The sequence below is a fragment of the Cebidichthys violaceus genome, unplaced genomic scaffold (assembly GCF_023349555.1).
Source record: "Cebidichthys violaceus isolate CVI_PGR_0920_01 unplaced genomic scaffold, fCebVio1.0.p SCAF_6, whole genome shotgun sequence".
NCBI lineage: Eukaryota > Metazoa > Chordata > Actinopteri > Perciformes > Stichaeidae > Cebidichthys > Cebidichthys violaceus.
Window position 1 is genome coordinate 2,773,900 of NW_027176816.1, and position 13,058 is coordinate 2,786,957.

Here is a 13,058-nt window from a genome sequence, read left to right on the forward strand (position 1 = left end):
TCCTTATATTTTGTCTTGAGTCAGAAACCATCAAGCACAACAGTGCTGGAATATCATCCTGGCCCATGTTTGTTTTGTGTCTGTTAGTTTGCGGTGTTTTATTCTAAAGGAATGTAATATGTAATGCATGAATGCAGTTGTAATTTAAAGGTTTTAAAACAAAAATCTGACCCAGAGCACATTTGTCATTTCAGTTTATTGGATCCTTTAATGGTGCATACTCCCAAAGCAAATTTGTAGTCCTGCAACTAAACATATTAATCGTGAAAAATGTGTCCGCTGATTATTTTCTCAATTAATTGATCGAATGTATGGCCTATAAAATATCTGAAAACACTGAAAAATACTGTTACAATTTGCTAAAGTCCAAGGTAAAGCACCCAAGGCCCCCGGGAGCTTCTTAGGGGCAGCCCACTGCTCCCTATATACTAGGGATGGGTCAAATGCAGAGAACAAAAATTCCCCACTGCGGGACCAATAAAAAAAAAACTAACACCTTTAAATGTCTTGTTTTGTGCAACAACTCAAAGATGTTTTGTTGAATATGATATAAAACATTTATCATTCATTGATGTAGCTGGCGATTAATCTTCTGTTGATCATCTAATAGATTAATCTACTAACCGTTTCAGCTCTACAAATTTGAAATTCATCAAATTATCTCAAGCTAATAGCCAGGGGTGAAAGAAGTACTCCAAAGTAAAAGTAGCAATACCAAGGTGTACAAATACTCCATTACAAGTAAAAGTCCTCCATTCAAAGACAGATGTATTGACAGCAAAATGTACTAATTTTTTTATTATTACATTTTAGTAAATGTAAAAAAAGTAATGAAGCCGGCAAATAAGTTTAAACATGAGATTTGCAATTTGTAGAGTATTGACTTTATTGAAAGAATATTGTTGGATAAATGTTGGGAGTAAAAAGTAGAAATTTAGTGTAGTGGAGGTATACAATTAAAATACTAACGTGAAGTACCACTAAATTGCACTTATTTCCTGTACATTAAATTACCTGATTAAATGTACTTTGTTTCTGAACCTTACAAACACTGCGGCTCTTGAATGCACCCCTGTTTGCCCCGGAAGTGTTTAGTTTTTTTTGTAGCGTGTTGTTGTTGTGAATGAAGTGAGCATGGACTCCTATCCCATCACAAGAAGAGGTCGGTGTAGACTTTATATTGATGTTTCAAGTCTATCAAGTATTTAGGAAAAACACACTTTTCAGTTATGCAGATATCGTGTCTAGAAAGTGACGAAATGTGACATCAGTGTTTGTCTGGTTCATGCTAACTTTAGCCAAGTTAGCTAAATTAGCCGCAGCGTTAACCGTCAACGGCAACTAACGCTAGCTGAGTAAAGATAAGTTAGCTTAGCTTTCTGTAACGTTTACACGTTTCAGTTATAAACATTAACTTTGGCTTCGGAGACTGTTGCTAACAGTTAGCTATAACGCTAGCTTCTGGGGCTAGCTACTGATAGCCAACGCCAGAGCTAGCATTGAAATAAGCCCAAAGATATGGACCGATACTTAAAATGAGTTTAATAAAAACACCTAAGAAAATGAAATGCATGTATTTGCTAGGGTGGTGTTATTATTTACATACTGTGTCATTCATCTGCAGGTTGATTTAACTTACTCATGATGAACTTTGACGGTCTGGACGCTGGGATGGGTGAGTACCCGCCCAGCCTTCACGGGAATCTGGAGGCGGTGATGGAGCCCTCCATGGACCCCCACCTGAACCCCAGTCTACTGCAGGGTGTGGATCTTGACCCAGAGGGACTCGCCGGGACAGGTCCCGAGTCTGTGCACCTCATGGAAGGGATGTTTTCAGAGCTACACAGTGCCGTTTCAGAAGTTGGCATCCCAGTCACCGCAACACATTTTGATCTTCAGGAGGAAATGCTCTGGTCGGGAAACCACAGAGTAAGATTATGATCATGGTTATGATGGAAAATAGTATAGGAAGACAAAGTATAGTACAGCCTGCATGTTTCTAAAAGTCTCCCTCATGTTTAATGTGAATGCATAAATACTTTGTCATTCCATCTTATTTCTTTAATCGTTCTCTTTAGGGTCATGTAACCTCGTTCTTTGGACCTACAATGGGTCGCCATTCTTCTTTCCAAGCGAATGCATCAGATGATATCCGACACATTCAGAGTTTGGAAACGGGCGTCCTGTTTCTTTCGAAGTGTAACCTCAAATGCCACACTCGCGGGGGCCTTGTTATGTTTGATTACCCGTAAGTGTCACAAAGTATTGACTGGGACCATTGTCCTTGTGCTGAGATAGATTGTTGACAATAAGGTGAAATAATGTGTTCGCTCACAGAATGAGTTATTGTGTATGTGTACATTCCAGGATGGATGAAGGAGCGGATATGCACAGTCTCCTCATGACTGATAACAACACCTTGCTCATGGGTGGATTGCAAAACTATGCGGTTGAACTTGACTTGAATACTGTTCAAGAAACCCAAAAGGTGAGAGATTATCAATACCCACAAGTATCTATGCATACAGCACCACAGGACATCATTTGTCACATTATATAAAACAACATATATTTAAGTGATTGACTGGTTACTTTCCTGTCATGTGTACTTGACAGTTCACTGTTGACCTACCTGGAGTGGCAATAATGCGCCAAACCGGTCGTTACTTCTACTGTGGACACACTTCTGGCAAGGTAAGGATGACTTGACCATCAAATCAGTTTTTTCTTGCTAACACAACACTCACATTCACTCTCTGCTTGAAAACAGATCACCCTTCGGGACTTGCGTAGCTTCAAAACGGAGCACGAGTTTGACGCGTTCTCCGGCAGCCTTTCGGACTTTGATGTTCACGGAAACCTTCTGGCTGCATGCGGGTTCTCCAGCCGAGGAATGAATGGGTTGGCCTGCGACAGATTCCTCATGGTGTATGACCTCCGTATGATGCGAGCAGTAACGCCACTTCAGGTTCACGTGGACCCCCTGTTCCTGCGCTTCATTCCGACGTACACGTCGCGCCTGGCGATCATCTCACAGACAGGTATCAGCTGGGAAATGTGGGGTCATCCTCATGAAAGTGCTGTAGTTTAATGTTTCCCTCACTTTTTGAAAACTCTCTGCGAATGACTGCTGTAGTTTGTGGGTTTGTCGACTTATTTCTCTTTGAGAGTTTGTTCAATAAACCTGACACATGCTCTTCATTATAAAAACATCAAGATTTGTATTCAACATCACACTCAAGTACCTAACTGACAACACTAGTGTTACTAGAGAGTGATTGTCCAGGCTACATCTACCAGTATTTAGGTAACTGAGTGCAAATGTTTCCTCAATACTGACACATTGAAAATAATGTTTCACTTCCTGTTTCTTTGTCCAGGTCAGTGCCAGTTCTGTGAACCCAATGGTCTCGCCAATATGGCGGACATTTTCCACGTCAACACCGTGGGCCAGGTGCTCATGAGTTTTGACGTATCGGCCAGCAAACAAGCCTTGGCCTTCGGGGACTCTGGGGGATGTGTGCACCTGTGGTCTGACGCTCCAGAGGTTTCATTCAATGACTACTCCCGGGAGACAGAGTTCGCTCTGCCTTGCCTCGTGGACACGCTGCCTCAGCTGGACTGGAACCATGATCTGCTGCCCCTCTCGATTATCCCGACCCAACTGACCAGCACAGAGCATCTACTGTCGGACTGGTCCGCTGCAATGGCTACGCCCAGCCCCAGGTAACACAGTCACCGGTACTATGTCTTTACCCCAGCTGATGTAATGTGACTGGCAATGGCAACCCTACATAGAAGCAACAGCACCGACATTACTTCTCTGCATGATAGAGCTCTGTTGTTGTCCACAAACTTTAAAAAACACATAAAATCTGTGGCTGAAATTTTTTCCCATCATTTACTCCCAGCTGTTTTCGGAAATAATTTTGTCTTTGTTAAAAATGTAAATAATATTTGTGACCAAGATTCACGTCTTATGTGGGAACCCTTAGACTTGGGACAAGGTAGGGAAGTCAGGAAAGTACCGAGAGACAGAAGAATGCACTTTTGGTTTTGAAATAAACAACATCACTAGTTTTATCAAAATATCAAACAGTGATATATGATCTCACTGCACACCACACCGTCACCATTAGGAACTTATTCATTTCTCTTTCCTGCAGTCATGGTTGGCTAATTCTCCTGAAGTGATGTCAGTGTTTTACTTTGTCATGTTGTGAATCACTCTGAGCCACATGTGAGTCACATATGGAACAATGTGAAACACAATTTGAGCGGCCAGACTCTAACGGGAGAAAATTGGTGGATTCATTTCCCGTGTCACTCGTACAAGCCACTTATGAACAAATCAGTTGGTACGAGTGATTTTTGCATGAGGCCCATTATTGTTCTCTCCAACAGACGAGCTCCTCCTGTGGACCCAGAAATCCTGCGCACCATGAAAACTGTTGGGTTCATCGGTTATGCAGCAAATCCTCGTACCCGTCCTCGGAACCAGGCATGTCAAAAAACACAATGTAGATCTAACACGACTTTGAAACAGCCTTTTATTGTTATAAAGCCATCAAAACACAAGAAAACACATTATGTGAACCGCCTTACTATTGTGTCATTTCCACTACATTCAGATTTAGATAACAAACATTTTTTTCTGTGTTCAGTGTCACATTTGTATATAGATTTAAAATCTATTTCCTGTCTTATTTCAGGTTCCTTACAAAATAAAAGACGTGGAGCTGGATTATGATAATTACAACCAGGTCCCCGAATCACCAATTGGACGTGATGAAGAGCCACACCTTTACATGGTGCCCAAAAAGTACAGAAAGGTTGGACTCAACATATCTATCATGCTTTTCATATAAGAAGACTGTTGGAAAATAATAATAATCCTCTTTTAATCATTTGTTTGCTGTTGCTGTGTATGTAAATATGTTTGATCTTTGTGCTGGATCAGGTCACAATTAAATACTCTAAACTGGGACTGGAGGACTTTGACTTCAAACATTACAACAGAACCTTATTTGCTGGTCTGGAGCCTCACATCCCCAATGCTTACTGTAACTGCATGATCCAGGTAAGAAACTAGACTTTATTTTTGAAAGATTAATTAAAAGTTGTTGTTTTCTTTGACCCATGCTCAGCTGTTGTTCTCCTGTTTGTGTGTTGGCCCGTTAGGTGCTATATTTCCTGGAGCCAATCCGGTACTTAGTGCAAAACCATTTGTGCCAGAAGGAGTTCTGCTTAGCCTGTGAGCTTGGCTTCCTCTTCCACATGCTGGATTTGTCACGCGGAGATCCATGTCAGGTAGCTGTTTGTTACAACCGACATTGAGTTGCAACTGCACATTGTGTCCCGCGTAGAGTTCCTAATCCTACCTCTCCACCTCCTCAAGGCCAGTAACTTCCTCCGAGCGTTTCGTACCATCCCAGAAGCTTCGGCGCTGGGTCTGATCCTCGCGGACTCGGACGAGCAAACAGGGAAGGCCAGACTCGGTCGCTTAATCCAGAGCTGGAACCGCTTCATCCTCACCCAGCTCCACCAGGAGACGCAGGAGCAGGAGGGCCCACAGGCCTACAGGGGAGCCAGCAGCAGGTCAGAAATAAGAAAAAGTGTTTGACACGCCCAGCACAGAGTCTGGAGGTACTCTAGGTACAGTTTAAGGAAGATGTGAAAATGATCACCAATGTGTCTTACACATCTATGCAGTACTCTGGGTTCTTCTGGTGAGTCCGCCATCGGGAAACTGTTTGGATGTGAAGTTGAGAACAGCAGCCTGTGTCGGTGTGGCAAGGAGACGGTCCGCTCCTCCCTCTCGTTGCTCTTCACCATGCATTACCCTGAGCAGAACTCTCAAGGTGAGTTCTACGCACTCTTTCACACAGCTGTTTGTAGATAGTCTTCTGCAGCTATCATGTTCCTCAAGCTTGGCCCCTGAAAGACGGGTGACCTGGGGCCAATTTAAAGTAAATAATAATAGTTAACTGTTGACACTGTACTCATCTAACTTCAGAAAAAACAGTAAAAGAATATGACTTTGCTGAGATCTTGAAGAAAAGCATCTGTCTGGAGCAGAGCACTCAGGCGTGGTGTGAAAACTGTGAGAAGTATCAACCCACAGTGAGTTACAGCTCCCGTTCAGCCACATCGTATTATCTGACAAGACTTTCGTAGTCTTATTGAAGTCTTTTCTGCATCACAAGTGTTTCTGTGTGCCGCTTTAGGTGCAGACACGCAACATTCGATGTCTCCCAGATGTTCTGGTCATCAACTGTGAGGTAAACAGTGTTAAAGAGGCTGAATTCTGGAAGGTTCAGGCGGAGGTGAGTGACACTCATTTTGGTTTTATTTCCATCCTGGCGGTTTCAAATACACTTAATTTAATTCATAACATATCTGTCGTTAGATAAATAAATGACGTAATTGTCGTTTGTTTTTCTTCACAGTACGCCTTCAATAAGGCCATGCAGAAAGAAGCAATGGAGCCTCCAAAACCTAAAGAACCCCCCCCGCCCATGCCCACCGAGTGGTGCTTGGAGTAAGATCTCTTTTAATATAGTACAAGAAATAGTTTTGCATCGTTAATTATAGCCGTTGTCATTTAATGTTTTTGATTAATGAATGAATTAACTGTTTAGTCTATAAAACATAAAAAAAAAATCATCTCTTATATAAAAAAAGATGAGCAGCAAATCTTAAATTTAAGAGGCTCACGTTGGCGAAAAATGGATTTTAACAATAGATATTACATTTTTGTTTCCCATTAATTGACTTAATGGCTAATTGTTTCACCTCTACAAATAACATAATTTGTATCAGTTGAATGTGTCTGAACACTTTCACGTCACATCCCAATGCAGCGGGGAGGGCGTTTGCAATATGGAGGGCTTCACCTTTGACACGCGAGCGGAGGATCTGCGACACGTCTGGATCCCTCTGACTCTCAAGATGTCCATCAGCAAAAGTCAGGGTCTGGAGATCAGCAGCTGGCCTGAAGGAGAGGAGGTGAAGGAGAAAGATCTTCATGAAAACACAGATTTCGTATCTTTTGGTTTTTAGCTCGTGTGTAAAGATTTACACGCAACCAACAGCTTGTTGCATCGTCTCTTATCAGTTAAGCGCTGCTGAAGAGGAGGAGGGAGCGTCGGTCTACGACTTGGTGGTCACGGTGCCTCACATCCTGGATGCTCGCACCGGTGGAAACTTGGTTGCACATATCAAAGTAGGAGAGACCTACCATCAAAGAAAAGAGGTGAGTAAAGCTTAGATTAGAAAATACAGATACTTGCTACTTCAAAGTGTAGTTTATACAATCTGTGTCTGTTTCAGGGAGTCACACATCAGCAGTGGTACCTCTTCAATGATTTCTTAATTGAGCCAATTGACAAGGTAACTATTTGATTTTTATTTATGCTAATGACATGTCATGTTTCCAGTCATGTCAAAGTATTGTGTTTGTGTTTGTCAAAGACTGAAGCTGCCCAGTTTGATGTGAGCTGGAAAGTGCCAGGCATTCTGTACTATGCCAAGAGGAACTACCACACCAAATACGACCTCCGCAGTAAGTTTTAGGACAACAAACCTGGCGAATTTACTTGTAGGTTTTTTTTGGGGTTTTTTTTCACCTGCTCACGCTTTGAGGTTTGTCTCAGTTAAGAATCCCATAGATGCCAGCGTGCTGCTGACGGAGGCCTCGTTGGCTCGGAAGCAGAGGAAGAGTCACGCCACGTTCATCCCCCTCATGGTCAGCGAGATGCCGCAGGCCGGAGACCTGGTCGGGCTGGACGCTGAGTTTGTCACGCTCAACCAGGTGTGTCTGGGTTATAACGCCACTGTCTGTTCGCCTCACGCTGTCTGTCACACAGGATGTTTACAAGAAACCAGGTCACCCAGAGAACTCGGGTTAAGAGGCACCGTAGTAACCTGGTTCCTGTAAAGCTGCGTACATATTCGATGAATGATTTAGATGTCTGTTGAGCTCTGCTGAGTGTTATTACTTTTGTAATCAAACTACCTCTATATTGTACAGTGTGTGTTGATGCTCGTGCTAATGCTGGTTGTTATTATAAAGCCATCTTATTGTGGTAGGACACTTTGAAGAAACCTCATGACTGTGTGTTTTGCAGGAAGAGGCGGAGCTTCGCAGTGACGGCACCAAGTCGACCATCAAGCCCAGCCAGATGTCTGTGGCCAGGATCACCTGTGTGAGGGGTCAGGGGCCCAACGAGGGGGTGCCCTTCATCGATGACTACATATCGACTCAGGAGCAGGTGAGTGGAAAAAAGCGGGGGGGGAAAAAGTCCATTAACGTAACTGTTAAAGGAAGTGTTGAATGACTTTTTCCCGATCACTACCTTTATCATGTTACACTGAACAGTGTGTCCTTTTGTTGGTGATGATAATACACTCATACACACAATGGAGGATAATCTGTTACAAGAAGTTCATTCAAGATGAAGACATTTGGTCGGACTGCAGATCAAGCAATTCTGGAAAGTTCTGAAATGAGTAGCACATCCACGGAGTGTTTTCTTTTGTTTATTTTCCAAAGTAAGCGTCACAGAAAATGTCCTGATCTTAATTTGTGCTCAGATCATGATTGATCACTTGTCCCTTGTTTGTCTAGTTAGACAAGCAACTATACTGAGTACTTTCTTCTAACTTGATAGGAAAGACTGTGTTTATTAGTTTTGATGAACATTAACCCTGAAGAAGAACTTTGTCTAACTTGTGAAACTGTCGCTCTCGCTGTCGACCCCTAACACTTCTGAATGTCTGTTTTTCCAGGTGGTCGACTATTTGACTCAATATTCTGGCATCAAACCGGGAGACCTGGATGCAAAGATTTCTTCGAAGCATTTGACCACGCTGAAGTCCACTTACTTAAAGCTGCGCTTCCTCATTGACACGGGAGTTCGCTTTGTTGGTCACGGTTTACAGAAGGACTTCCGGGTTATTAATTTACTGGTATGTTGTTTCACACGTTAAAGTGTCATTATTTTTTTTTAAATGGATAATTTAGGTTAACAGTTGACTGTGAAGTACATGGTAGTGCAGTCATTCTCAACTGGTGGGCGGACCCGTTTTCAGTGGGTCATCTTTGCCTGGAAAAAAAAGGAAAAAAAATCTTGTGAGATACATGAGATATGGATTTTCTTACATTGAGGACAAAAGAGGACAAAAACCTCAGTGTGTTTTGTGCAGCGAGGTTCTGGCACAAGAAAGCATGAAGCCATCAAAACTGAAGCGGCATTTGTTTGATCAATCCGCAGCGGATAAACTGAAAACTATACCTCTGTCAAATGACACTATAAGTAGATGACATCCAACAACATACCACGTCTTGAATTAAGGCAAACGGTCATTTTGAATTACAAATGGACGAATCTACAGACGTAACAAACAAATCAGTTTTACTGGTTTACGTGAAACGTGTGGGACGGGGACTGTCTCCCTACTACTACAACTGCAGAGGACATTTTCAGCTCAGGTTCAAACTGCACCATCTTTTCATTAAATACATTTGAGACGTCGAACATTTGGGTCGCGGCTTGTCATTAAGGGGTGATGGTGGGTCCCGCAGCCAGACCAGTTGAGAACCACTGTGGTAGTGCATACATAAAGGGCACACAGGTTACTTTAGTCTGTTTCTCTGCTGTTTTGAAGGTTTTGAAGGACCAAGTCATCGACACCGTCTACCTGTTCCATTTACCTCGCAAAAGGATGATTTCGCTGAGGTTTCTCGCCTGGTACTTTCTAGGTAAGTTAAGATGGCTATGATCAAGTATCTGCTATAATTAACAGGTCACATGACTACATGTAATATGAAAGGGTTGGCTCGTAATGACAAAATCGTCAGATAACTACCAGCCGACTACAGTTCCTTCAACTCTATGGAGCTTTGAAGCATCTTTCAGCTCATTGTTTAGCTCTCTGGCAAACTTCACTGTTTTGTTTTGAGAGAGAATATTTGACATGCATTCATCAGGAGGACAGACATGTGACTCCAAATACTAATATTAATATGTGATAATGTGTTGTTTGCTTGTTTCTGATGCCCCAAGTGATCAAGAAATCTGTTATTGCTCCTTTTATTTTTATAGAGAAAACAGAAAAAAAAATGACTGCAGGGCTGATGCAAATCAGCACATACAACTGCTCCCAATGATGAATTTATCTGATGTTTCTGTTTTCAAGCAGGTAGCTTAAACATCAGTAGGTGGATTACAGTTAAGATAAGAAGATTGTCCTTTTTTTGGTACTTCATGGTAGCTAAGTTCCAGTGCAAAGAAAAAGAGTTGTGCTAAGCTCCACCCTCTTATCACTCCTGGTTGCAAAAATATGATGGCAACGGCCCAAAACCAAGATGGCGACTGCCATTTCAAACCCGTGGCTTCAAAACCGTAGTCAACAAGCCAATGGATGACGTTACAGTGACTACGTCCACTTCTTGTATAGAGCCTGTGGTTAATATGGACCTGTAGCGTCCTTATTATCCCCATTGTAAACTGACGCTTCATGGTCGAGATGCAGCCTGATTGTCCTTTTTCTCTTTGTGGCTCCTAGACCTCAGCATCCAGGGAGAAACCCACGACAGCATAGAGGATGCACGCACCGCTCTGCAGCTGTACAGGAAGCACGTGGAGCTGGGTCGCGGAGGTGGGAACGACGAAGTGAGGAAGGTCCTGAAGGGACTCTACGAAAAAGGTCGCCAGATGGACTGGAAAGTCCCGGAATCGGAAACCGGAGATGGTCAAGGTAGCCCAAAAAGTACGATGTAGCATTGAATTTGATGCTGATGTTAATGATGTAATAATGAGTTCATGGGAGACTTGAACTGAGTGGATTGAAAGCACTCTCCTTCCTTCAACAGGTGCTGCTGTGTTTCCCTCTGTGATGGGGCTGTGAGCTGCACCGTGACATCATCCCACTGAAGAGTTTTGATTGACATCTGCTAGTTCAGTTGCTGTCATATTTTTTACTTATGTGCATTTATGTTTGCATTGCATAGAAAGTTCATGAAGGTCTTTGTTGCCTGTACAGTCCACTTCAGCTCAGTGTTTTAATCATGTCAAAATTTGTACTTTTCATCCAGGATAGTTTTTTTGGAAAAAGGAAATTTGTATCGTATACTTTTGGAGGCTTTTTTAATAAAACAAACAAAATGCAACGTGTTGTTGTGGTGCATGTAAATAAATAAACGTATCATGAGCACAAGAAGATGCATTGTGTTAAATACCGAGGAGTGGAAAATATATTTTACATTACTAACATTGTATTTCTGAGAAGTCTTTTCAAATTTAACAGTTTATTTGTTTTGTCTGCTTTGCAGTAGCGCTCAAGCTAAGAAATTCTAAGTCGACTAACAATACGATATTGTTGATTAATCAATCAATTAGGATCGCCCAAGAACGATCGTAGTCGTCCATCCAGCCTCGGATTCCCCTCCTGGTTCAGTTTGACTCAACGGGCTTTCTGTTTGCAGCCACTCATGTGAACAGACATCCTCTTCAACACGACCTTTTCTGTATGTCGTCATGTTGCAACTTGCATTCAGAGCTGATTTGAATAAAACGTGTCATTGATAAATCTAAACAAATGAATGTATTGGGAAAAGGTCAATTGTTTTGAACTAACCCAGCAGCAGTGAACCATGAGCGAAGAACTCTTCTGAGGGAAAGATTGTACTTTTTACTCCACCACATTTATTTATTAGTTACTTTTCAGATATGTCTTTACATAAGCCACTGGACTAAACTACCAAACTGCATGAAGAGTAAAATGCTGCACTTACATCACTTTTTACAAGATTGTATATGTCAGGCCCATGGAGCCATTTTTATGCATGAGTATTTTTTCCTTAATACTCTTGCCTAGCATAAAACATGAACATAAAATTGTATAATTGTCATTGGTACTTAGGAGATCTAAACAGTTCTTCCATCACTGCTGATTGATGAGATCATCCTAGAACCTCCCTCTCAAAAAAAATCACATGTGAACATTTTCTTAGAGTAAAGGCGCCCTCTGCTGGCTGTGCAGGTTAGTGTGATGTTTCACATTTTTAACAGTTCAGATCTATTTTTTTCGCGCTACCAGTGTTTACTTTAAAATAATGCATTTTAGTTATTTATTGACTTGCACTGGTGGAGAGATAATTAAGATGCTTTACTGAATAATATTAACTAACAGCCTACCACACTGTGAGTACTCCTCTACAAGGAAAAGTCCTGCATTGAAAACGGTGTTAATGTCTGGTGTTGCTTTTTGTGACATTCTATACTATTTCTTTTCATTTTTGTATTATTTTTTTACATAATATACTATGATTTTTAATGCCATTTTTATGACCTAATATAATATGATGTTTTATGACATGTATGACATACTATGCAATTAATTTTTGTATGACAATATACTATGACTTTACAAAACTGACTTTTTTTATGATTTACCATTTACCATATATACTATATTATGACTTTTTTCGACATGCTATACTATGACTCTTTTAATGACATTTTTATGACATATAATGAACTGACTTTTTGTGACAATCTATACCATGATTTTTTTCAACATGCTATATGACTCTTCAATTTTTAACATTTTTAAGACATATAATGCAATGACTTGTTTATGACTTTTTATAACATACTATGCAATGACTTTCTAAGACATTTTTGTGACAAACTAAACTATAACATTTTATGGCATACTATACTATGACATTTTTAAAGCATTTTTCTGATATACAATACTATGACTTTTATATCACATCTTTACAACCTACTATATATACTATGACTTCTTTTAACATATTTTTTAAGATCTACTATACTATGACTTTTATGACATACTATACTATGAAATTGCAGAACACAGACAAGGTGCCAGTTTTAAGGGATTTATTGAGCCCAAGGTGAATGATAGGGCAAGGCAGGTCTGGGGATCCAATGACGGTGAGGAGGAAGGGACTCAGACATTGACGTGTTGAAAAGCAGGTGAGTCTGGTCCTGAAGTACAAAAGTGAAGGAAAAATGTCACACAAGGAA

At 41.2% G+C, this 13,058-nt stretch overlaps 1 protein-coding gene across 2 annotated transcripts; it reads left to right on the forward strand.

The window, feature by feature from the left end:
• Window positions 1-1,082: 1,082 nt before the first annotated feature.
• pan2 (poly(A) specific ribonuclease subunit PAN2) lies at window positions 1,083-11,173 on the forward strand. 2 transcript variants are annotated; one of them, XM_068733223.1, is made up of 26 exons: window positions 1,083-1,162; window positions 1,625-1,929; window positions 2,079-2,248; window positions 2,368-2,488; window positions 2,617-2,694; window positions 2,771-3,041; window positions 3,381-3,726; window positions 4,405-4,501; window positions 4,713-4,832; window positions 4,961-5,080; window positions 5,182-5,310; window positions 5,399-5,598; window positions 5,713-5,861; window positions 6,017-6,123; window positions 6,228-6,326; window positions 6,450-6,541; window positions 6,864-7,008; window positions 7,118-7,255; window positions 7,333-7,392; window positions 7,474-7,564; window positions 7,656-7,813; window positions 8,130-8,273; window positions 8,791-8,970; window positions 9,670-9,763; window positions 10,570-10,773; window positions 10,877-11,173. In XM_068733223.1, the coding sequence occupies exons 2-26, from the start codon at window positions 1,642-1,644 to the stop codon at window positions 10,909-10,911; spliced, it is 3,636 nt and encodes a 1,211-aa protein (XP_068589324.1). In that variant the 5' UTR covers window positions 1,083-1,162; window positions 1,625-1,641; the 3' UTR covers window positions 10,912-11,173. The 2 variants fall into 2 exon arrangements, with proteins under 2 accessions (XP_068589324.1, XP_068589325.1); XM_068733224.1 differs by having other exon boundaries at window positions 10,570-10,761.
• The last annotated feature ends 1,885 nt before the right edge of the window (window positions 11,174-13,058 follow it).

What these genes read in the sequence shown, in the direction of transcription:
- pan2 (XM_068733223.1), top strand. Translation starts at nt 1,642, where the DNA reads ATGATGAACTTTGACGGTCTGGACGCTGGGATGGGTGAGTACCCGCCC. An exon ending in CTTGTTATGTTTGATTACCC is followed by an intron (nt 2,249 to 2,367) that starts GTAAGTGTCACA and finishes TGTACATTCCAG; the next exon opens with GATGGATGAAGGAGCGGATA. An exon ending in TAATTGAGCCAATTGACAAG is followed by an intron (nt 7,393 to 7,473) that starts GTAACTATTTGA and finishes TGTTTGTCAAAG; the next exon opens with ACTGAAGCTGCCCAGTTTGA.